At 41.0% G+C, this 26,598-nt stretch overlaps 1 protein-coding gene across 4 annotated transcripts in view; it reads right to left on the bottom strand.

The window, feature by feature from the left end:
* Nucleotides 1-26,598, bottom strand: part of cdc42bpb (CDC42 binding protein kinase beta (DMPK-like)) — a 236,186-nt gene that overhangs the window by 68,305 nt on the left and 141,283 nt on the right. For all 4 annotated transcript variants that reach the window (XM_070879336.1, XM_070879333.1, XM_070879334.1 and 1 more), the window contains exons 4-11: nt 24,436-24,531; nt 24,070-24,218; nt 14,115-14,208; nt 7,817-8,017; nt 6,820-7,068; nt 4,201-4,280; nt 1,538-1,704; nt 387-506 (exon numbers count right to left, since the gene is read on the bottom strand). In XM_070879336.1, the coding sequence (XP_070735437.1) occupies nt 387-506; nt 1,538-1,704; nt 4,201-4,280; nt 6,820-7,068; nt 7,817-8,017; nt 14,115-14,208; nt 24,070-24,218; nt 24,436-24,531 (1,156 nt within the window). The remainder of the gene's footprint in view (nt 1-386; nt 507-1,537; nt 1,705-4,200; nt 4,281-6,819; nt 7,069-7,816; nt 8,018-14,114; nt 14,209-24,069; nt 24,219-24,435; nt 24,532-26,598) is intronic.

The raw sequence follows: 26,598 nt of genomic DNA, 5'->3' as shown, positions 1-26,598 counted from the left end.
CAGGCAGTAAGCATGCAATTGGAAGTTAGTTGATAAATGTAAAGTAGAATGACAACAAAGGTTTGGATAGAATTGAATGACAAGTGGAGTTATTGATATGGAAGGAATAATGAAATAGAGATGAAACCCAGAACTACATGGACAAGACAAGAGGAACAACTATGCTGAAAACCATGTTGATGATCAATGACTAGGGCAGGACTTTCAAGGTGATCAAAAATTTGAGAGTTAATGCCAGCCTTCATCAATTCAGAATATATTGATGTAAAGACAATAGCCTGATAGGTTGAGCACAATCACCTTTCTTAGCAACAGAGCAAGTACACACAAATCTACCCAGAAAATTGTACGAGTATGAAAAGCCAAAATATGATAAATAAATGTACCTGCTAACTTCTTTCTCAGTTTTTCCATTTCCTCATTTAACTTCTTGATTTCCTTATCTCTGCTGCCAGTTCCCATACCACGTGTTGAACTATGAAGTGACTGTACTGCCTGTGTGGATTCTAAAACAACAAAGGTCCAATTTTATGAAACTAAATTAAGAATTATAAGGAATGAAGACTGCAAATCAGCAGCAATCTAGTAAGTTTAGGAAAAAAATTGCAAATGCTGGAAAATGAAATAAAAAACAGAAAATGCTAGAAATAAATACATCAACCAGCATCTGTAAGGAGAAAAGACAGGTTGATCTTTTGGGTGTGCACGCTTCTTTAGAATTGAACCCTAATCTTATGTTCTAAAGCAAAAAATTAAAAACATAAGAAATAGGAGCAGGAGAAAGCCATACGGGCCCTCGAGCCTGGCTGATCCGATCATGGACTCGGGTCCACTTCCCTGCCCGCTCTCCATAACCCCTTATCATTTAAGAAACTGTCTATTTCTGTCTTAAATTTATTCAATGTCCCAGCTTCCACAGCTCTCTGAGGCAGCGAATTCCACAGATCCACAACCCTCAGAAGAAATTTCTCCTCATCTCAGTTTTAAATGGGCAGCCCCTTATTCTAAAATTATGCCCTCTAGTTCTAGTCTCCCCTATCAGTGAAAACATTCTCTCTGCATCCAGCTTGTCAAGACCCCTCATAATCTTATACGTTTCGATAAGATCACCTCTCATTTTTCTGAATTCCAATGAGTAGAGGCCCAATCTACTCAACCTTTCCTCATAAGTCAACCCCCTCATCCCGGAATCAACCTTGTGAACCTTCTCTGAACTGCCTCCAAAGTAAGTATATCCTTTCGTAAATATAGAAACCAAAACTGCACGCAGTATTCCAGATGTGGCTTCACCAATACCCTGTACAACTGTAGAAAGACTTCCCTGCTTTTATACTTCATCCTCTTTGCAATAAAGGCCAAGATTCCATTGGCCTTCCTGATCACTTGCTGTACCTGCATACTAATCTTTTGTGTTACATTAGATTTCAATTCTGATGATGCACACAAACAAAACACTAACTTGTCTTTTCCCTTTACAGATGTTGATTGATTTGCTCTGTGTTGCATGCTTTATCTTTTACTTAAATCTCAAAGTTACCTTGCAGTTTCCTAGTTAGTTCTAGTTTTTCTTGTTCAAGCCTGTGGATTCGCCTCTCATAAGCCTCTATTTGCAAACTGTTTTCCAAGTCTATTCGTACATCTGCATCCCCGTCAATTGAATCTGATTGCACGACATTTTTCAAAGAAGTTCTGTCTGACAAAGGACTGAAACAGCAAATCACATTACTCATGGTTGCATTCTAAACATCAGACAACTTGATTAAGCATTAATTGACTATTCAATGAAAATGGTCTTGCAACCCTACAGAGATAGAACTGGCATTCAATAAGTGCTTTTCACAACCTCGGGATGTCCCAAAGCACTTTACCATTGAAGTGCAATCACTGTTGTAATGTGGGGAAATGTGGCAGTCAATTTGTGTGCAACAAGATCCCAAAAACAGCACCAAAATAAATGACCAGATAATCTGTGTTAGCGATGTTGGTTGAGGGATACATGCTAGCTAGGGCACTGGGAGAACTCCCCTACTCTTTTTAGAATCGTGCCATGGAATATTTTATGTCCACTTGAGGGGGGCAGATAGGGCCATGGTTTAATGCCTCGTCTAAAAATCAGCATCTCCCACAGTACAGCTGTCCTCTACCAACCTGCCCCCCGATTATCAAGATCCATGACGAGGACAATGTGGACCATTGTCCATACCTCGGGAGCCTACTGTTAACAAGGGCAGACATCGACGACAAGGTCCAACACCACCTTCCGTGGCCTTCGGTCGCCTGAGGAAGAGAGTGTTTGAAGACCAGCACCTGAAACCCGGCACGAAGCTCATGGTCTACAGAGCAGTAATGATACCCTCCTATAGGGCTCAGAGACATGGACTATGTACAGAAGGGCACCTCAAAACACTGGAGAAGTACCAACGCTGCCTCCGCAAGATCCTGTAAATCCATTGGTAGGATAGGCACACCAACATCAGCGTTCTCGCTCAGGCCAACATCCCCAGCATCGAAGCATTGATCACACTCGATCAGCTCTGTTGACGGGCCGCATCATCCCCATGCCTGACACGAGACTCCCAAAACAAGCGCTCTACTTGGAGCTCCGACACTGCAAGTGAGCCCCAGGTGGGCAGAGGAAACGCTTCAAGGACACCCTCAAAGCCTCCTTGAAAAAGTGCAACATCCCCATCGACACCTGGGAATCCCTAGCCCAAGACAGCCCAACGTGGAGGAAAAGCATCCAGGAAGGTGCAGAACACCCCCAGTTTCTTCGCCGTCAGCAAGCTGAAGCTAAGTGTCGACAGCAGAAGGAGTGCGCGGCAACCCAGGCACCCTAATCTCCCGTTCCTCCAACTGCCATCTGCCCCACTTGTGACAGAGACTGTAGGTCCCGCGTCAGACTCTTCAGTCACCTGAGGACTCATTTTTAGTGTGGAAGCAAGTCATCCTCGATCCCGAGGGACTTCCCAAGAGAAGAGATCAGCCTAGATTACATGCTCAAGTCTCTAGAATAGGGGTTGAATCTGCTGATTCAGAGCAAGACTGTTACCACAGTACCAAGCCTGACACTAGAATGTCTCACAAGGGTCACTTGAAAATAAACAACAGTACATGTTTTATCACATCACTATGCTGATCAAGTAATCAATCTGAAATTTTTCAGGTCTGATGACTTGGTCAACCTAACACATGTCACTCATTTGTTGTGCAATTTACTATTAGGTGTGAAAAAAGTTATATTGCATCAGACCTCATTGTATCTTACATTTATCTGACAATATTATCCCAGTACATAGTTGCACAAATATGTGCATGACAGCATAGTTAGTTTCAATTTAAAGTAATATGTTAAATAAATTAACTTTTATTTATATAAGGTTTTTAACATCATAAAACATTCCAAGATGCTTCACAGGAGTGTTATAAGACGGGAAAAAAATGAAGGTACTCAACTTGTGTTAAGTTATACAAGGACACACCCAACAGCTCAACATATTAAACCAGTGAGCAGCTAAGCAGACTAAGAAGATCCAGGTTTGATCCCTGGCCTATACTCAATAAGCTGATCATAGCTGGGGTTTCAGTGGGATACTATAATTGGCTTCTGTACCTTTGGGATAAATGAGGAAAATTAGCTAGGTTCTTGCACTTGATTGCAATCCCTGCTCAAAGTGCCTACATGGACATCAAGTAAGGACAGAGTCATGCTCACCAATGATGCTCTACCTTGGTCAAGTAGTCTCACACATTAAGTATGATCACTTGGGCGAGATACTGGACTGTGTCTGGTATTCGTGGAATCCTGACCCAAGCAAAAATTGGTGAATAAAGCCCCCAAAAATGATATCCATAATTAAACAAAAAATAAAATATGCTAATAAATTCCTCACAATAAAAAAATGATGCATCTGGTTATGCCATTCGATACTAATGTCCAAGCCTCATAAGTGAGTAATTTACACAGTATAATTTACATTAGATTAAATGGGGCATGCTTAAAATAAGATGCTGCATGTTTTAATTGTAGATCATATAAATAATATTTTGGATGGGAAACAAAGCAACACAGCCTTTTTAAGCTATTTTTCACAAGTTAATAACTACAGTATGAGCCACCTGTTGGAATAGTGAATTGTTTATTGCATGCACTTAAACAAAACACAAATATAGCATTTATAGAAAGTGCATGAACTGCTCTACCTGCTGGTGGTAAATGTGAAGCCTACAAACGGCAGATGCAGTCCAGAAAAAGCAGTGTGAGTAGCTGGAGGCACCAATTCCTAGGACAATGAAAAGCATTTATAAGTAAAAATTGAGGTATTTTTATCCAATAAATTGTGATAATGTTGTCTTAACCTCAACCTCTCAACATCGTAGTTATAAAACAGTAAAGTGAATTAAAACAAAGATTAAAAATGGAAAAGGATTGCATTTTCCATCTTAAAACCCTTTAGAACAGTAGGGTTATTGGTGCAGGACAGGCCTGCTAGATCTGGTCAGTTCAAGCAGAGATTAGTCCTATTATTCCCTGAAAGCATACACTGAACAAGCTACTAATAAACAGAAGTTGGCTAAACCCTCCATGTCTACTCCTTGCTCTATGCTAAAAAATCTTTTACAAACTGAGGGGAACCCAACTGTTAAGCTTGCAAGATATTGGGAAAGCAGTAGGTTTCATAGAATTCCAATGACAGAATTCATTTTTCACAAGCAATTCATTCGAGATGGAAACCGGTGGACTTGTTGGTCAGGAATAATGGGCCAGAATTTGCAGCAGGCGGTTCGGAAACAACCCTGGGATCACGTGGGCCAGGTATTCCCATCAGAGAGGAGGATTCCAATGCTGTCATTTCCGAATGGAATCCCCAAATAATTAAAGAATTTACACAATTCTAATACTAATAAATGTTCCCATTTTCACATTTAATTAAAAGTCCCTTTAATGAAGCATTTATAATAAAAATGCAATTTAAAAAAAAATAATTTTAAATACTTCAATCTGGGCTAATATTTACATAAACTAATTTTATATGTTTGTGGATGACTTTTTATTTTTAATTTTTAATTTAACAGTTGTATTAACCCTTACGCTGCTTTTACCAGGCATAAGGATTTCATGGACATTTGCTGGGCAAAACTCTGCACCAGCAAAAGTGATTTTACTTTTGGTTCAGAGGATCGGTCAAGGCAAAGCTTGACAGATCGCAAGTTCTGGGTTTTCGAGCATGTGGAAACCCGGAACTTGCAGGACCTTTTACAATGGCCAGCCAGAATCTGGGGCGTTGAATTCACAAGATGGATATGGATGAGAAAACTCTCTGACCAATCTCTGCTCATCACTCCCCGCATAACACAGCACATAACTGTTTCTTCAAAGATTTTTTGAAAAATAATTTTTGCCTCCATTATTCTATCCCAAGTATTGATTATTCTGTGTGTAGTCTTAAACTTGCCTTTCACATATTTGAATTGGCGCACTTTTAATTCAAAACTGTCAATCTGCATTTTCTTGCTAAACTGGTAAATTACATCCGAATTATGAAGTTTCTCTCCGAGAGAAATCAGAGTTGAAAGTCCTGTTAGCTACATGCTTCTCTGATTAAAAGAACAAAAACAGTATGGTGGTCAGGTTTATTATAAAGTTTAAAGAAGAGACTGAACTTTAGATTGCTGGAGATATGGAAGTACTGCTGATTCATAATCTCTAGGAATGCTAAGATAATTTTTGTTGCCCGGGGGGAGGGGGTGTGGGGCAGAAGGGAGATCTCTATATTACTCTGGTTGGTCTACAGCAGCAGAACATAGACAGCCCTTCAGTTCAATTACTTTTGACTGTGCTTGAAAGTGCTGCAATCTCTGCTTCTCAGATTAGCACTGATTTTTGAATTTAAGATGGAACTCCAATGTTGCATCATGATCCTGGCTTTTTTTTAATAAAAAGGAATTTTGTACAAAGTGACAAATGTGGTTAGTTTATGTACTGTATATATTGTTTGAGTTATACTATGTAGGTGGTTGTGGCAGCTGAGTAATGTCATCAAAAACAAGTAAAATGTCAAAAATGTATAGGATTACTTTCCACTTCTACTTATCTTGTTTCCAACTAGCTTTCATTTCTGAATTTCATACTTTAAAACTAATGTTTAGTGTTGTGCAGAAATTGCATTTCTGACCAATTAAAGGAGTAAGCATAAATTGTTTCTGAAAAACACAAGGATCAGATCCACATGTAATAGTTATACCAAGATATTTCATTTTACAATAATCATCCCAAAAGTTTAGAGTTTCTACTTATTCAAATTATATTACTTGCATTACACATATTTCAAATAATTTGAAGCGTATTAAGTGGTGTACAGATTGGCATGAATATTTTGAGGGAGAAAAGTCAATGAAATAACCAGATGTCTAGCAATAAAAACAGTATCTAAACTACCAGATGGTCACGGGTTTAAATCCTAAAGCTGCCTAACATTAGGCTAGAGCATTTGTGATGAATTTAGACAGGTCTTGGCTAGATCATTAGATGAATCATCTAGTAGTGGGCTATTTCACTACAGGGAGGGAAGACTGACAGAACTGTTCATCGAAGCAATGGTTATGCCAAAGGTTGCCAGACTCTTCCCGCTGTTTGAATTTTGGAAATAAAATACCATTTGCAAAGGAAGAAAAAAGAGTGGAAAACGTCACAAAGATGGGAGTTCTGTGAAATAACACACAAGTACTGCTAAGAACCAAATGCAAGTTTCATCTATAGTTACTATTGGGTGCTATATATCAAAACTTAATTTAGTATTCCACTAAAACTGAAGTACTAACTGGATTTTTGAGAATATCATCATCTACATCAAAGTTTGAAGTGTCTGTTGGACTGCTGACTTCAGGAATATAAGGTGCTTCAATATTTCTAATATTGTTCCAATCGATCCCTTTGAAAAATGAATGTTTTTTGAAATCTTCCATTCCATTTTTTCCAATGCGGTGTTCTCTACTACAGATTAACCGCTGTATTAAGTCCTTGGCTTCATCAGATACATCAGTGATATGAGATGGAAACTGGAACCGTTCCTGTCAAACAAGATGCAGACTGGATGTTACTGACAATATCATACAGGTGAATTCAGATTAATGGTGCCTTTTCCATCTACCAGGTGAGCTGTGCCTGATAAAGTGCGACATCCCCACTGACACCTGGGAGTCCCTGGCCCAAGACCGCTCTAAGTAGAGGAAGTGCATCCGAGAGGGCACTGACCACCTCAAGTCTCAACGCCGAGAGCATGCAGAAATCAAGCGCAGGCAGCGGAAAGAGCGTGCGGCAAACTAGTCCCACCCACTGTCCCACCTGTGACAGAGTCTGTGGCTCTCATATTGGACTGTTCAGCCACCAAAGAACTCACTTCAGAAATGGAAGCAAGTCTTCCTCGATTCCGACGGATAGTCTATGATGATCTGTACAGATAGATTTCCTGAAGATGAAATTAACTTAGATGCAAAGTTTAATTTTTTTTCCCAGAAGTAGGTATTGCTTTCATTACATTTTTTTTTTAAATCAGAAAGCTAATTATGCGACAATCAGAATTGTGCACAGGATCCAATGAACAATCCGTAATGGTATGCTCAAAAGAAAAACAGCTTTGCCAGAATTCCAATTAAAACATATGGTAACCATTTGACCAACCTTTCATAATATGCTGCAATATTTAGGGGTGGAAAGCAATCCTTCTTCTACAAAGTGAACTGCTGTGGTTCACTGCATATGGATTAATCATTACACGTCATTTAAAAAATGCCAGCTTGAAAAAAAAGTGGTGCTTACTTGGTGATTCATAATTTTCCCATATGTTTCCACCAGTGACTCTGCATAAAATGGTGTTTCTCCAACAAGCATTTCATACATGCATACACCAAGAGACCACCAATCACATTCTGGTCCATACTTTCCCATTCCATCCTCCATTGCTTGCAAGATTTCTGGAGAGATGTAGTCAGGAGTACCAACTGCCACAGAGGATTGTACCTAACCAACAGAGACAAGAAAGCACATCAGAAACCTGCATACCTTGTGCATGTTTTACTCTAATCAACAAGACACAGGCAACAAAATGTGTTTTAGAAGTATAGATTAATAGCTTAAAGATTTATTTCCAGATGTTTCATGGAACGGGACAACATATATAAATTCTTCTTTGAAACATTATAAAATCAAAAGCTTTGACTTTTGTCATTGCAAAGCTTTGTTTGCATAACTACTGAAATGTAAAGTATCATTGTAGGCTCAATTTTTCCCAATGCCGTTTTTTGGCGTATTGCAAGAGTTTTTTTTGGCCCCAACTACTCCAAAAAATAACTAGCAAGTTTCCCCATTCTATTTTTTGAATTTGGCATCGCGCAGCCTGTCCTTTAGCTTCATGGGGTGGAGCCTAATGTCAGCGCCGAAAAAACAATGCCTCCTTTCTGTGCATGCACGAAAAAAAAAAATGATGTTTTTGACGTGACTTATGGGCGCACATGCCCAGTACAGCTCCTGGTCTGCATTCGGCCATTTTTGAAGAGTCAGTTGTGTGGAAAAATCGGAGCTGCAATACAATATGCAACGTGGCTCAATGACCAAGAATTTCTCTCAGGATGAAGTGGAGGCACTAGTTACTGTAATTGAGGCCAGATGGTACGAGCTAGACATCAGCAGAGGTCACATAAAAGTTTCACCAAAAAGAAAAGACAAGCTGAAACCAACTTGCAGAAGATTACTGTGCAATGGTGACCACCCTGAGGTCTGGAGGCCAGTGCAAAAAGAAGTGGCAGGACCTTGGTCAAGTAGTTAGTGTAAGTAATATTTTCATTTATTCACTGGAATTGCAATTGTAAATGTGACCATCTGTATATGTCCCACCCAGCAGAAAGAATACCCTTTTTAAAAAGTTAGATTTTCATCTTTGCAGAGGAAGGTGGTACACAAAAGGGAAAGAACTCGAATAGGAGGCGGCCCGGCAAATCTGAACCCACTGACACCCTTGGAAGACAGGGTCGCTGCTTTGATGGGCCCTGCCTGGAGAAAAGCAACCACCACTGCACTAGCTGGGCCAACACTCAAGGGAGGGGGCAAGTCATGCAAATTCCACAGTCTGGCTTTGCTAAATGTTAAGTACTGCGCGGGCTAGCCATGCTTCGGTTCATGGGGATGTCGCCGTCAGCTACGCTTTGGTTAATGCAATGTGCTATCATTCATCATGGTCCTTCAAATGAGCCTGCTGTCTGCGCTGTGTGAGCCTACTCTTGCTACCCTGCCCCCTCTCTGCTGCTAACCCATTTGTCTGTTCTGTTATATTTTGCAGAACTTGAGGCCAACCCTGACGAGGCCTGAAGCCGATGCAGAAGATTCAGACGCGGACGAGCCTGAAGGAGAACATCCTCCAATCCCACCTTCCAGACCAAAAGCATGGGGGTGAGGGGGAGGGGCATCATAGGCAGTCCCTCAAAATCGAGGAAGACTTGCTTTCACTCTAATAAAAGTGAGTTCTTAGGTGACTGACCAGTCACAGGAATTACAGTCTCTGTCACAGGTTGGACAGACAGTCGTTGAAGGAAAGGGTGGGCGGGGAGACTGGTTTGCCGCACGCTCCTTCCGCTTGCTTTCTGCATGCTCTATGTGACGAGACTCGAGGTGCTCAGCGCTTTCCCAAATGCTCTTGCTCCACTTAGGGCGGTCTTTGGCCAGGAACTCCCAGGTGTCGGTGGGGATGTTGCACTTTATCAAGGAGGCTTTAAGGGTGTCCTTGAAACGTTTCCTCTGCCCACCTGGGGCTCGCTTGCCGTGTAGGAGTTCCGAGTAGAGCGCTTGCTTTGGGAGTCTTGTATCAGGCATGCAAACAATGTGGCCAGTGCTTCGATGCTGGGGATGTTGGCCTGGTCGAGGACGCTAACATTGGTGCGTCTGTCCTCCCAGGGGATTTGCAAGATCTTGCAGAGACATCATTGGTGGTATTTCTCCAGCTATGAGGTGTGTACTGTATATGGTCCACATCTCAGCCATACAGGAGGGCGGGTAGCACTACAGCCCTGTAGACCATGAGCTTGGTGCCAGATTCGAGGGCCTGATCTTCGAACACTCTCTTTCTCAGGTGGCCAAAGGCTGCGCTGGCAATGTTGAACCTCGTCGTCAACGTCTGCCCTTGCTGATAATAGGCTCCCGAGGTATGGAAAGTGGTCCACGTTGTCCAGGGCCACGCCGTAGATCTTGAAGACTGGGGGGGTGGGGCAGTGCTGTGTGGCATGGTCAGGTTGGTGGAGGACCTTTGTCTTAAGGATGTTTAGTGTTTAGCCTGAAGGAGAACATCTTCCAATCCCACCTAGCAGACAAAGAGCATGGGGGTGAGGGGGAGGGGCAGCAGATGGATGAAGCCCCCACTGTTGTCCTCACTCTGGAGGTGCATGTACCCCCCCCATTGAGGTGCCAGGCCCTTTCCTGAGTAGTACGAATGTTGGGACATTCCATGGTTTCTCACAGTCCGAGGCTGGGGATTCCAGTGGGGTGCAGCGAGGCACACCCAGGGCTCCACCGTCCGAGGCTGCGGGTCCCAGTGGGATGCAGTGAGCCACATCCAGGGTGAGGAGGGGAAGGAGAGCTCAACAGCACTCTCCTGAGGTATAGAATCTAACAGATGTGGTTCATATGATGGTAATGAGTCCGGAGAGCATTGACTTTACACAATCACTCTTGGACACTATCAGTGGAGTGGGTGATGAGGTATCGGGACTGTCGGGAGAAGTAACAACACTCTCACGAGAAATGGTAACATTGTCCGGGCACATGAGGGAGGGAATGTCGCAGGCAGCTGATGCACTCTCGATGAACATGAGGGAGGAAATGTTGCAGGTAGTTGAGACACTGTCAGGACACATGAGAGAGGGAATGTCGGAGTTAGCTGCTGCAATAAGGGAACAGACCCTGCGGCCACTGACATAATCAACTGCCACAGCCACTCCAATCCCCAGACCAACCTCTGAAGAGGCCCAAGCTGGGCCTTCCAGATTACTGCCTGCCCACACCCCCCATCAAGAAGTGTGCATTACCAGAGATGTTCTAAAGAATAAGCTTGGTACCAACCCGAGAAACGCTGCGCCACCGCCTGTGGGCGGAGGTGGAGTCACCAAGACCAAACGCAGCGGGCGGTCTTAGAATAAGGTAGAGAAGAGATGGCTGCAGCCTTTCTTTGTTGCTGCTGTTATTATTATTGTTACTGTTGTAACTGTTCTCAAATTAAAAGTTTTTTGTAAGTTATGTAAATTTACAAGTTTAAAAGTTTGTAAGTGATCTTAAATAAAAATATTCTTGTACCAAACTTTAAGTTAAGTACAAACAAGTGTTAAACTTTTGAATAAAATAGATTTTAAATTATAACTGAATCATTTACATTATTTGTTCCATTAACAACACAACATTACGGAACAGGTCCAAACAGTAAACATGGTCCATTTGGAATAGTTGCCGCTGAGCCTTCAGGCAGCAAAGCATTCACGGATGAGCTGCTGGCGCAAGGCTCAAGCAATCGTTAAAGGGGCACAACGGCCCGCCCTCCTCCGCCGTCGTAGTGCTCAGGTAGTTGCATGGCTTCCTCGTCCTCCTCCTCCTCCTCATTATCTGCATCTTCCTCCTCATCATCAGCCACTTTCACCTCAGGTGGGTTTTCTACTACCAGCTGCTGCTGCCTCATGATGGCTAAGTTATGCAGCATACAACAGTGAACTGACCGACAATCTCAGAGAAGTATTGCAAGTAGCCTCCGGAATAGACCAGGCATCGGAAACGTTGTTTCAGGATGCTAATGGCCCTCTCTATTATGCTGCACGTCGCAATGTGCGATATCTTGCATCCCCGCTCAGCTTCCGTCCGGGTTACGCGTTGGGGCGTCATGAGCCAGGTGGTGAGGCCATACCCCTTGTCTCCCAGCAGCCAGCTCTGTCCTTCTGGCTGCTGTTGAAACATGGCAGATATAGCACTCTCGTGTAGGATGAATGCATCATGGGTGCTCTCAGGGTATCTTGCATCAACTGACATGCGATGCATATCGTCACACACAAGCTGCACATTAACGGAATGAAAGCCTTTTCTGTTCCTGTACATCTCGGAATCCTCCAAAGGTGCTCGCAAGGCGACATGGGTACAATCAATGCAGCCCTCTACCTTTGGGAAGCCAGCAAGCCTGGAGAAGCCCACAGCCCTTTTACGCATTGCCTGGGCAGTCATGGGGAACTTTATATAGTCATTCCTCTGGGCATATAGTGCAGCAATCACCTGCTGAATGCAGATGTGTTGCATGTTGAAAAATGACACACACATCCCCAGTTATGGCCTAGAATGATCCAGATGCATAGAATGAAAGTGCAGCTGTAACCTTCACTTCAACTGACAAAGCAGTCTTCCTAATGCTTCTAGGGTGCAGGTCTGCTTTTACTAACTCTCAGTTCTCACTTACAACTTCTATGCGGAAAAGCAGCCTTCTCACAGAGTCTGCATCACTCAGGTGCAGGTATGAATGCCTGTCTCGATATACCCGACATGGGTAAGGCCTCTTGCCCATCATCCTACGTGCTCTGAGGTTCCTCATGCGATGACATCGAATCAATCGTCTCCTCCACAGCACCATCATGCAGAAGGATTGCACGAGGTATGGCATTGTCAATATTGCCCCCATAATTTAATTGAACCTTTGCAAGAAGCTCAAAACAGGAGGACAAGGAGTTAAAGCTTCTCTCCTCTCTCGCCCCCCCCCCCAAGGTCGACGCCAGAGTATGGACCACACCCTGATCTGCTTATGCGCAATAGGCTTGCTTAGAAAGGGAAGCTAGGCCTTCGACGAGGACATTTGAGGCAACAAAGTCTAATGCAATTCTTTAATTTTAGATTTTTTTTCAAAGTACCACCCCACCACCGACCAAACGTCTCCTCACCAGGCAGGAGGGTCAGCCGGCAGAATCGCTCCCTCGCCCAGACACAGGGGTTCGGAAGCTTTTGAAGCTGCTGCATAGTGTAAGGCTTCCCATGCCTTCAGTTCGGCTTCCAAGCACCTGACCACGCTTCTTTTGAAGTCGAGCCCATGTCCGGGCGAGGAAGCGATTCTACCGGCCGACGCTCTGACCCTCAAGCCCAGTGAGGAGACATTTGGTGATGGCGTGGCACTTTGAAAAAAATCCAAAATTAAAGAATTGCATTAGATTTCCATTTTCTCCGATTTAAGTTTGAAAAAATTAAGCTTCGTGATGCATACTTAATGCCTTCTTGACTCCCTCCAAAACTTTGCATGAAAATAATGGTGCCTTTCTGCGCTGATTTTTTAATGTGCGCTGGTTTTTTGGGAGTGGTCACATCCGCCGTCCTAGGAAAAATGTAAGGTGGCCAAAACTTGCATAAAGCTGAAAAACTGGCGCAGACATCAGGTTATGCCCCCATGCTGCAAAAAAAAACTAACCTAAAAAGATCGCAACTGAGTTACGCTGGCGCAGAAGCTTTGTGGAAACTTGGATATTTTAATTTAGGCCAAAAAAAGTGCAGATAACTGGAGAAAATTGAGCCCTGTGTAACTACATTTAAAACTCAAGATATAGTTACAAAATCTCTCTCATTCCCTCTCCCCATTCCATGTTTTATCAAAATCTCAATCAGCTTAGCTTTCTCTAGAGTTACTGGTTTTCATCAGATTAGAAGAGAAATTTTGAACCAAATAAGATTTTTTGGAAGCTTCTTAATGCTGCTGTTTGGCAGGCATCAGCAGCAGGAAGTCATGTTTATAACAAGACAGAACAAATTGTTAAGTTTTGAGCTCCAAGATGATTACAACCGGACACCGAAAGAAATAAACACATTTAATTAAGATTACCAAATAAAAGTGGCATAAATATTTGAGAAATTACCAAAAACTTTGCAAACAACCTTTTATTTGAGGACAGGGAAGTGTTGTTTGTACTCCACTCCAGAATGCTATGTATTGTAAAAATTGCATGTTCTGTGATACAAACAACAATTTCCTGAATATTACTAGGGTACATAGTGAATATTGTTCTAATGTAGCTATTCTTCAAATATATACCTAGAATATTTTTCCAGAAACAGTACTCACAGTGCCATCATTCATTAACTTCAGGCAGGAACCAAAGTCAGCAAGACGTATGTGTCCATTCATGTCCAGCAAAACATTGTCAGGCTTTATATCCCTGTACAAAAATATGACTATTACTAAAAGCTTTTTTTGGGGGTGGGGGGGGGGAAAACACTCACCACAAATATTTTTATACTGATTATTCATCTGAAATCTTAATATGTCTTCAGTAAATTGTTCCCTTATTTATACACACAAAAAGATATCAACACTGATCTATATATACACACAACCTCTGAAATCCAGAAACTTCGGGATCAAGGCCATTCTGTTTTTTTCCGGATTTCGGAACAGAAATCAGACGTCCCAAATCCGGAAATCCCTGGGCCGAGTTTCGGGATTTTCCGGATTTCGAAGACGGAATCAGACGTCCCAAAATTTGGCTCACAGCGCACCCATAGTTAGGAAGAAAAAAAACCCGGGAAAAACCTGCGTTGCAGCCCTTGGAACAGTGGTAGGTATGAAAACCTGCAAAAAAAGGCAAGTTGAAGTTTATAGTTTTTAATTATTTTGCAGTGATTCGATAGTTAACTGTCTTGTGAATGTTGTGTGTTTTTTTTGCAAATTTTTTTTGGTGCGTGTGCATGTGCGTGCGCTGGGGATGGGAGGGGGGGGAGATTATTTACAGAATACTGATCAGAATACCGGTGTCCAGTTTTCAGAACATTCCGATTTTTGGAACTCTGGATTTTGGAGGTGGTGCCTGTATATCAAAAGACAGTCTTGAAGACAAAGAAAAAGACTAAAGCAAAAACAAATGAACTATATAATGGTTACATAGTTGACACCAAAGGACTGTCACTATAATCATGCAAGTCTTTATCTCAAGAGTTCTTGATCTCTCTCTCCCATACTGCTCTGAGGACTGTTCTGCCTATAGCATGAAACAGCAAACTATTTTATTCAGAGGACTGCGCAGAGGCACAGGGTGAATCAAAGGAAGATACATCCCTTGTCTTCTGTTACATGCTTGATACTAGTGGAAGACAATGTACTCTCAACTACATTGGGTATACAGCCCAGGTCAAAATTAGAACTGAATGCCTTCACAAAAAAGTGTATCCCTTGTACAGCTAAAAGTGGTTCCGATTATGGGATGGCCTAAATTAAACTTTCGTTGTGCATTATCAAATCTTCCAAGCATCTCATTGCACTTCATATTCAGTGAGTTACTTTGATGTGCAGTGACAGTTGTTTCATAAGCAAAACTATTTATATTGGTGCTGTACAGTCACAAAGCAAAATATAGGACAAAAGGTCAGTTCTTGGGCCTGGAAAGGCTTTCATTGTTCATAAGGGTTTCATTGCTCACCACTACAAATAAGTACAACAGCACTGCGAGTACCTTCACCACATGGACTGCAGCAGTTCATGGCGGTAGCTCAGTACCAACTTCGAGGGCAATTAGGGATGGGCAGTAAATGCTGGCCTTGCCAGTGACGCCCACATCCCGTGAATGAATAAAAAAATGCACAACACTGTCAAATATTAGTTCTTCTTCCCAACAGCAATTTTGATTCATACAGAATTTTGCTTTATTTCTGCCTATAGCATGAAACGGCAAACTATTTTATTCAGAGGACTGCTACTGAAGCCAGTCCCACATTCTTCCACATGTGTAGTAAATGGATTTCCCAAATGTGATAGATAGATACATTTTCAAATTCACTGCCTGGGCAGTATTCTGACACAGTCATCTCGCCCTTTGTAGAATCTGTCCAAATTTCATTCATCGGTGATGATGAAAATTTACCCAATACTTTCTTGTCCCTGCAAAGCAGAACTGAAGTTTTTTTTTAAAATAAAACAGAATTAGATTTGCCATCACTACAGCTGATGCTAAAACAATGGATTCCCTTGTCCTTGTTGAGATTGAGTGACACATGCTATTTTTCACACTTCTACTAATTGCTCTGTATCATAATTGTGAACAATAAGAGCATACATCATCAGGATTCATCAGTAGTGCCACTGTGTTAGATGAGTTTAAGTGAATGCACTGACACCCATTTATTCCTCGTGCGATGGCAGAGGATGAGACTGATCATATTTTGGGAAATCCATTCTAGTAAATTTTATGGTTGCAAGTGATGGCAGCATCATAAAGCAAGAGCAAAATAACCCAGAATCACCATGCAAAAGAATAGATGAAGTCCATTTGAAACACTTATTCGAATTGGCTATTTTTGAAATGTCACAATAGGTCTCATCAAGCACATATTGTTGAAATATTTTCACTATCATGGTGTCATTCAAAGAGTAGAAAAACAAAAATTCCATGCCTATTTGAAAATACAGAACTAAAACCAGGCTCTTTTCACAGAACAAAAATAAGAATTCCATGGTTAATTTCCCTTTTCTTCAATAATAATGCAAGTTTGCACTGAATAGTAACACCTTGCATTGTGTTCTCCCAGCATTGTAGTTACGAGACATTAAATTTTTGAATACTGTATGCAATTTTTAAACAGAAAAAGACATCACCTTGAAAATATCATTGCAAACAGGCAAACATATAGCAAAACATGCTTGCAGTGAGCCCAGATGTATTGAAACACCACCCACAGTAGTAACATTTCAAAGAGAAAAGCATGTTGTACTTGACCACTATTCTTCGTATGCTGATTGGAAGCTTTGTTTAGCCAGTAAGGCAAGGCAGAATATGCATGTCACAGCCAAAGTACATATCTCATTATTCTGCTTGGACCTTTCAAAAACAATTTTTTCTCAAATAGGAGGTTTTAATTCTCGCATATTTTCTATCTTTTCCCCCTCGCTCTACCACTCGTGCTGGAGTACATTTCCTTAGACAGTGCCCTATTAGTTCCATGCCCACGGGTAGCTATGCTTCATTTTAGATTGAACAGCAAGTTATCTATTCAACTTCAACTGTAGGAGCACTTGAAGCAACCTGTTGTTGGATACAGAACAGAGATGGGAATTCAAACCAATTTTTACATTCTCTCCCGGCCTAAGATTCAAAACTAGATCCCTGATCCCTACTGACTTAACTAATCTCAACTCAAATAGCACAGTTGCCACCCTGAAAGCAACCATGCAATGCCAATTGAAATTAGTTAACTCAGTAGGGGTCAGGGATCAAGTTTAGAATCTTCATGGTTTGTGTATCTCAGTGCCATACCAAACATTATATTTACCCACCAATTGATTAGGGAACCTGGTTATGATTCAGACTTATTTCCAACATATTTTTTGAACGCTCAGTTAGACTGTTTTCATAAGCAGCCTAAATCTTTTCTGAACCAAAAGCAGTGTCTTTATTCTCTGCTAGATATAAGTTAGCACAGACCAGGTCTATGGCAGTAAACCACTTTTTTCAGAAAGCTTCTTACAATCTCCAGGCAATCAATAGATACTCTGGTGAAATAGAAGGGTCTCTTTTTTTTTCCCCCTTGGTATTTCAGGAAGAGATGTTACAAATAGTACCAGAGAGTCATTCACACTCACGAAGCCAGGACATCTTTGCCAGAACTAAAAACTAGTGGTCGGAACCGTGTTATTTCTCTCATGAAGCTTGTTTATGTAAAGCCACTTCTTTTGAAGTAGACGAGCAAACAAAAATGTCAACAGTTTTTAGACCTTAATAGATAATGGTTGGTGGTGGAATATCTCGCTTCTTTGACAGTAATTGAAAATAACATTCTCATCTGCCTCATTACACTAAGGGTGCAAAGAACATCAGACTTAGTCCATCTTGGAGTGGTCACAACTCTGAACTGGTACAGTGACAGTGAGTCTTTTGAAGAGAGTCTGGCCAAATTCCCAACTTTAAAACATGCACTTCTGAGGTGCCATTACTTAAAGGGTTGCAGTGCTGTTACAGCTATTGCTACAGAAATTATGCTTTTGCATAATTAGCAAATACTAAGGCTCAGTCAGGCAGTTCCTGCACAATGAATTAAGTCACTGCAAATTAAATTTAATTTTAAAGGGTTTCAATTCAATATGCAAATTTTTAGCAAAGTGGCTAGATAGGGTCAGAATTATACAAATGGTTAATGACTGCAGTGCAGGAAGTTCGCTACTTTCAGGCATATACATTCTTCACATCTGCTACCTTGATGTGTAGGTCTTGGGTAAAACAGATCAAATAATTCCCAACTTCCTCAAATCCAAATAAGGCTCAAACAAACAACTTAAAATGACACGGTTGCAATTTAAATTTACTCAGTTATTTTTTACTTGTCTACATTGTGATAAAACAAAATTGAGAATCTTCGTTTCTCAATTAAGATTTTTCTTACTTTAAAAAAAACATACTGCAACTCTAGTTTCTTCAGTCTTCCTAAAATTTTTGTTTATAAAACTCATCATTCTTTACTCTCTGGCTTCTCTTCTGTAACCCAGGTCACACATTCCAGAGCTGCATGGTGTGTTTAATTCCAAATTTAAATCTGCATTATACTGTACAGTCTTGTGCAAGTTTACACAGGGTCCAGAAGCACAACGTTTAAAACGCTTGCTTCAAAACTCTGACACAGATTGAAGCTCTAGGGAAGCCTGATACTTAACTACGACACCTACAAGATTTTTCAGTCAATTCTCTACTTATACAGGAGAGTAAAATGCCACAGATCATCATATTCTGTCATGGTGGAAAGGAAGATTGTTCAGTAATTTGTGGTTCAGTGATTTGTAACATGAAGAGGAGAAAAAGGGGGGGGGGGGGAAATGTGAACAATAGGGGGCAAAAGTTGATGACCAACTAAAACCTCAAAATAGATAGTTTATAATTCTGCAAGGCAACGTGTAAAAGTTTTTAGGAAACCAGTTTGATGTACTAATGTAACAGTAACGTAACAGGGAATTCAGAAGGAACTTCTTTACCTAGAGAGTGGTGAGAATGTGGAACTTGCTACCATGGAGTGGTTGAAGCGAATAGTATTGATGCATTTAAGGGGAAGCTAGAGAAGCATATGAGGGAGATGGGAATAGATGGTAATGCTGAGTGTTAGATAAGGAAAGATGGGAGGAGGCTCGAGTGGAGCATAAATGCCGACATGGACTGGTTGGGCCGAATGGCCGGTCCATGTGCTGGATATCCTATATATGTAATCTTATGTAGGACTGCACTTCAAATTGATCCAATTGTTGTGAAGTGTCTTGGGATATCCTATGATTGTGATAAGGTGCTATATAAATATAAATTCTTTATTTGTAGTCATATGTTCATTGAAGTAGAGTACAATGTTCTAACTCAGCATTAGCTCAGGGGCATACTCACAACGTGGATAACCCTTGCCAAGACCAAGACCTAGCTCTGTCAAGCCCATGTGGTGGCTGGTTAAAAAAATCCACGCAAAGGCATCTTACACCCTTCAGGATGTAACTCAGGACCTGGAATACTAGGTCCACACCTAGAAACACCTGTGAACTCATCCTTTTTTGGTGTGGAAGCAAGTTATCCTCGTTTCGAGGGACTGCCCATGTTGATGATGACTCACAATGTGTCAGAAGGTTGTGGGTTTAAATCCCACTCCAGAGATTTGAGTACATAATCTAGATTAATATTTTGGTGCAGTATTGAGAGAGGTTGTTGGAGGTGCTGTTTTTCACACAAGATGTTAAATTAAGGCCCCATTTGTGCTCTCAGTTGGCCATAAAAAAGATCCCATGGCACTATTTGAAGAACAGGAGGGAAATTCTCCTGGGGTCCTGGCCAACATTTATCCCTCATCCAACACCAGCAGAAAAGATTATCTAGTCATCTATCTCACTGCTGTTTGTGGGACCTTGCTGTGCATAAATTTTGATTCTCATACTCTCTCCCTCCAACACTTGGATTGTATTACTGAGTACAAAGAAGTTAATTCTGATCATTATAAGCAGAGTCCGAAATAGAGATTTACAAAGAGGAAAAAACTGTATAAAACCGAAACAGAACTAGGTCAGAAAGGAATTTATTTTTACATCAGATTTGCATTTATATAGTCTAATCCTGAGGTTTATACTACCCACTTTAAAATGAGTATGGAGAAGGGGAGTGAGAATATCAGGTGGTGGTGGGCGGGGGAGTGGAATGTAAATAAGGCAGGTTGAACAAAATGTTCAAAATTTTTCGGTTTTTCATGTTTATTACTATACTAAGGTCATTGGTCCAACATCTGGCTGGTTTAGCAAAGGACTATTATATGTTTTAGCACCAGTGTGTAATACAGGACATGAAATTCCCTGGAACCTGCTGGTAATCTTCACCCTTAAAACAGTGGCTTGATCACTGAGGCATATAAGTATAGAGTTTCTTCATTGTCCCTATTGCAAGACATCTATTATAAACTATTTCATGGAACACAGGAAATTATTGTTCAAAATACAGGATGAAATCTACTTGTGAAGTATGCACAAAAAAATTCAATATGAAAACAACCAACTGCCCTATTGATGTTAGGAATTAAAAACACAGATCCAAGCCGTGCTGGTCAGTTTTAGTACTGAAGACAATAAGTGAATGCAAAATTCAGATACTATACCTCAATAAATCAACACAATTCTAAGTTAAATCTGCAAAGCATCCACTATCAGATTATGAAGCAAAAGAAGAAAATGATTGGTAGGCAGATGCTCAAAAGCTTTGCTGTGTCATAATGTCTTTATAATTCAGTCATGTTAGCATAAAGAACTAAAAAAAACACTCCTAAATAATGTGGCTGAAGTTTCAAAGTTCATCCTTTAAGAATTTTTTTCTATTTCAAAACCAGAATAATGGTTGATTTGTTAAAGTGCAAGGCCCAACAATTCCCAGAATTATAACATTACCACATTTTAGATGATCTACAATACTCAACTAGCAGTTAGTAGATACTTACCATACACATATTCAAAATGTCTTCAAGCACAATATAAATTATTCACAACTGACAACAGTATGTAGATCAGGCATCAATATTTTGAACTCTACCCCAGCTCAAAAAATGAAAAAAATGCCTGAAAAAAAAATACATTCGTCTCTCCTACACTCACTGGACATCGGTTAATATAACATCGGTTAATATAACATTTTATTATTAACTGCAAGTAGAATAAGAACATAAGAAATAGGAGGAGGAGTAGGCCATATGGCCCCTCGAGCCTGCTCCGCCATTTAATACGATCTTGGCCGATCCGATCATGGACTCAGGTTCATTTCCCTGCCCGCTTCCCATAACCCCTTATCGGTTAAGAAACTGTCTAACTCTGTCTTAAATTTATTCAATGTCCAGCTTCCATAGCTCTGAGGCAGCGAATTGCACAGATTTAAAACCCACTGAGAAAATAAATTTCTCCTCATCTCAGTTTAAAATGGGCTGCCCCTTATTGTAAGATTATGCCCCCTTGTTCTAGTCTCCCCCATCAGTGGAAACATTCTGCATCCACCTTGTCACGCCCCCTCATAATCTTACACGTTTCGATAAGATCACCTCCCAATCTTCTGAATTCCAATGAGTAGAGGCCCAACCTACTCAACCTTTCCTCATAGGTCAACCCCCTCATCTCCGGAATCAGCCTCGTGAACCTTCTCTGAACTGCCTCCAAAGCAAGTGTATCGTTTCGTAAATATGGAAACCAAAACTGCACGCAATATTCCAGATGTTGCCTCACCAATACCCTGTATAACTGTAGCAAGACTTCCCTGCTTTTATACTCCATCCCCTTTGCAATAAAGGCCAAGATTCCATTGGCCTTCCTGATCGCTTGCTATACCGGCATACTAACCTCCTGTGTTTCATGCACACGCACCCCCAGGTCCCGCTGTACTGCAGCACTTTGCAATCTTTCTCCATTTAAACAATAACTTGCTCTTTGATTTTTTTTCTGCCAAAGTGTATGACCTCACACTTTCCAACATTATACTCCATCTGCAAAATTTTTGCCCACTCACTTAGCCTGTCCATGTCCTTTTGCAGATTTTTTGTGTCCTCCCTGATGCATTGCTTTTCCTCCCATCTCTGTATCAGCAAACTTGGCTATGTTACACTCGGTCCCTTCTTCCAAGTCATTAATATTGATTGTAAATAGTTGGGGTCCCAGCACTGATCCCTGCAGCACCCCACTAGTTATTGATTGCCAACCAGAGAATGAACCATTTATCCCGACTCTCTGTTTTCTGTTCGTTAGCCAATCCTCTATACGTGCTAATATATTACCCCCAACTCCGTGAACTTTTTTCTTGTGCAGTAACCTTTTATGTGGCACCTTGTCAAATACCTTCTGGCAGTCCAAGTACACCACATCCACTGGTTCCCCTTTGTCCACCCTGTTCGTTACATCCTCAAAGAACTCCAGCAAATTTGTCAAACATGACTTTCCCTTCATAAATCCATGCTGGCTCTGCCTGACTGAATTTTGCTTTTCCAAATGTCCTGCTAGTGCTTCTTTAATAATGGACTCCCAACATTTTCCCAACCACAGATGTTAGGCTAACTGGTCTATAGTTTCCTGTTTTTTGTCTGCCTCCTTTTTTAAATAGGGACATTACATTTGCAGTTTTCCAATCTGCTGGGACCTCTCAGTGCAGCCGAGATGTGCCTTCTCCACAAAGGACAGTACTCAAAGCACTTATTGAACATATCCTGTTTAGTAATTCCAGCCCGTGGTCTAGAACCAATGAATTATGGGGCAATCTAGGGCCCCTTCCTGGGAGGTTCTCTCAGCACAACCCTCATCTCCACTGAAATCAGGAACCAAGACTAAACAAATTGCCTCAAAGACTTATTACAGGACTTTCCAAAGGCTCAGCAAGTTTATCCTAACAGCTAAGACAGTTAGGACAGAGATGCCCCAGGCAATTGTCCAAGGCTGAAACAAGACTGTTTCCAAACATGGTATCATATTTGACCGCAAGAGGAGCTTCCTATCACACATCTGTGCCATCACGAAGACTGCCTTTTTCCACCTCTCTAATATACCACCTCAGCTCATCTGCTGCTGAAACTCTCATCCATGCCTTTGTTATCTCTAGATTTGACGATTCCAACACACTCCTGGCCGGCCTCCCACCATATCTACCCTCCATAAACTTGGTCATCCAAAATTCTGCTGGCCATGTCCTAACTTGCACCAAGTCTCATTCACCCAACATATCTGTGCTAACTGGCCTACAGTGGCTCCCCGTTCAGCAACGCCTCGATTTTACTCACTGACCTACAGTGGCTCCCTGTTCAGCAACGCCTCAATTTTAAAATTCTCATCCTTGTTTTCAAATCCTTCCATGGCCTCGCGCCTCCCTATCGCTAATCTCCTTCAGCCCCACAAACCTCCAAGATAGCTGCACTCCTCCAATTCTGGTCTCTTGAGCATCCCCGATTTTAATCGCCATCATTGGTGGCTGTGCCTTCAACTACTAAATCCCTAAGCTCTGGAATTCCCTCCCTAAACCTCTCTGTCTCCCTTTCATCCTTTAAGATGCTCTTTTAAACCTACCTCTTTTCTGCCCTAATATCACCTTATGTGGCTCAGTTCCAAATGTTGTTTTATAACTCTCCTGTGAAATGCCTTGGGACATGTTATTACATTAAATGCGCTATATAAATACAAGTTGTTATTTTAATTCCAAGTCTGTGATGATTTAACTTATCACAGCCACGGCAGTGAAAAGGGCAATGCAATTGGCTTCAGCATCCCTGGGAGAGAAAATTGATCCAATGACTCTTGTTGGAAATATGCATGTGTGGACTTTATGCAAGAGCAAGATTTAGCCCTGCCATTAAATTGATTGCCAACACTCACACATGAGCAATAGCCACTTGGGTGAACTACTGGAAAGTGCATGGCACCTGCACAACCATACCCCAAACAAGGAGCCAAAACCTTCAGGATAGGGGGAAAAAGGAGGGGAGGAATAGGAGAAGGAAAAATAGGCAAAATAATCCACATCATATTACAGTACTAAATTAGCACATAAAAAATATACAAATACCTGTGTACATAATGCAACTGGTGAATGGAGTCGATAGCTAACACCATTTCTGCTATGTAAAATTTGGACATTTCTTCTGGAAGTCTGTCTTCAAACTTGCTGAGCAATGTCAGCAGATCCCCACCCACATAGTAGTCCATAACTAAATACTGAAAATACACAAAAATGCACTTAATAAGACAGTAAACATGCTGCAACTATAAATATAGTTTGCTAATCATTTACTTATAGTTAATTTTTAATTGTCGCCAACAAAAATCCAGTGGTTTAACAACTTGAGACGCAATTTTCTCTGGAATTAACACCCATGTTATCATTTTGTTTACTGTTAGGTAACTTCAGAAATTTAAGTGAAAGCAGACTTACCAAGTAGTTATCATCTTGGAAGGCATAGTGTAATGTAGTAATCCATTGGCAATCACCATTAACCAGAACATTCCTTTCTTCTCGAAAACAAGCCGTCTATACACAAGAAAGTGTTTTATAAGCTTGATTGTGTAGATTAGAGAGGTTGCATTATTTCCCACATTACTTCCATAATTTGGCTTGGACTCAGACTATCGGACTGGACCATTTGTATGACCAGGAAATCCATTTGCCAGACAACTAAGGGGTTTAGTAAACTGAAGAAAATTTAGCTCATAATCAATGATTCACAGTTTAAAAATAAAAAAAATACTTCGAAGCTCCATTTTGGGTCGATTTCACATATACCACACAAATCATGCTTCCTTCTATTGTGATTATTATTGAATATATTTGTTAGCTAATGGGGCATGATCTGGCTTATTTACCACTAGCCATCAGGCTGACAAAAAACAGTTGTTGAAATGAAGGTGTGTAACCAAAACCAAAACAGTGGCTTCATTATACCACTAATATCAGAGGGAATTGTTGCTTTCAGTAGTAGAAAGCAGCAATGCTTCTGACTCCTAGCATAACAAAATTTCTGCCACTAGTTCATTTTGTAAATATTTTATTATTAAAATAAAACACAAAACTGCCTGAAATGAGGAACAATAGAATGAATTGTCAAGAGAATACAGTGCTGAACCTTTTAAGGCAGAGGTTGCATACATTTTCAAATGGAACCAAGTAGAGAAAATGAAATTGCTGATTTTGGGGCAAGAATTCAATTCTGTGGCAACATGTGCTTACAGGCTAGGCTACGAAGTGCTCTCCCTCCCGTTTTCTTTTCTTCAGAATGCAGGGCCAAGATGGCTGAAGGCTCTACCAGTGAAGGAGGAATTCACAGGAGACCAGAGTAGGAAGAGTAAAGCTCTCAAATTAATTCAGAAAAATTAGGATTTAAATTAAATTACTGAAGAAAGGTTTATGTTGTTTAAAGAATCGCATTCATCACTGAAAATTTCTGGATGGAAACTGAAGGTGGTTTGTAACTTCTGAAGCCACTTTAAATTTGTATAATGCCTCAATTTTGATCTAAAGTGTCAAACTGGTGAGTCCCTGAAAACTTACACTTTTAAAGAGTTATTATTTGAAAAAACATTTTAAATCTTACTGAACCCTACTTCAATTCAATGAGTGCACAACTTCCTTTAGTGATGGTGGAAATCTGCATACAGAAGTTACTGTAATTTTATCACCATAATCTCTGTACAGCACATTCCGAAGATGTCCTTCTTATATAAAACATTAAATATGATCCTAATTCTTTCCCAATACACTCCAGCTGCCCTGTACAAGTGTCTGTGCTCTTCTCTACTAACCACTCTCAACAATGATGCTCACCCAGGGTTCTGACCATTCTGGCCTAAGCTTGGATAGGTGGCAGCTCTGGACGGCAGGATTTACACCTGCATCAAAGTACCAAGTGCCTGTCCACATATGGGTGGGTGTACTCAAACAGGTGCTAGAGCAGCCCCCATCCCCCACCAGAAAATGGCGGGGACATGTTGGACACATACCCGATTAGCTTTCCGCCCCGCTCTGCTGAAGAATCGCTGATGGTAGAGAGAGAAGTGTAGGTCACAGGGTATTATTTTTAGGGGATATTTCACTTTATTGACCCAAGAGTCAAGTAAGCTGGTACAGGAAAAGGCTGGTACAGATGTTAACCAGTCTTGAGAGATTAAATTAAGGATTTCACTGAAAAATTCTCTTCTCGTAATAGCACTGCATTTGCAAGCAGAATTCATGGAAAGCACTGTGAATGTACATCACATGGCACAAAATGTTACTTACAATTTTACTAGATTGGTTTACTGTACATAGTTACTGAAAGCTATTTCTGAACAGCAGATGCCTTAAAAGGAACTGTCATGTTAGATTTTAGAAAAAAAGGGGTCAATTTTTAGTCTGTCAGTATTTATACATTTTCTTTCCTCCATAAAATCCTTAATCTGTGTCTGCCTGCATTCAAATCACATCCAGCATGTCACCAAACTTGGGAAATGTCAATGTTTTCTTTCTAACACATCACCACAATGGCCAGTTCAAAGAAAAAATGCAGCAATATTCATTCTCCACTGGCTGTATTTGGTTTAACCAAATCTGCTTTAATATTAA

Source organism: Pristiophorus japonicus, chromosome 4 (genome assembly GCF_044704955.1).
Source record: "Pristiophorus japonicus isolate sPriJap1 chromosome 4, sPriJap1.hap1, whole genome shotgun sequence".
Lineage (NCBI taxonomy): Eukaryota > Metazoa > Chordata > Chondrichthyes > Pristiophoridae > Pristiophorus > Pristiophorus japonicus.
Note: the sequence above shows the minus strand (reverse complement) of the source record. Positions and strands in the feature narration are given on the sequence as shown.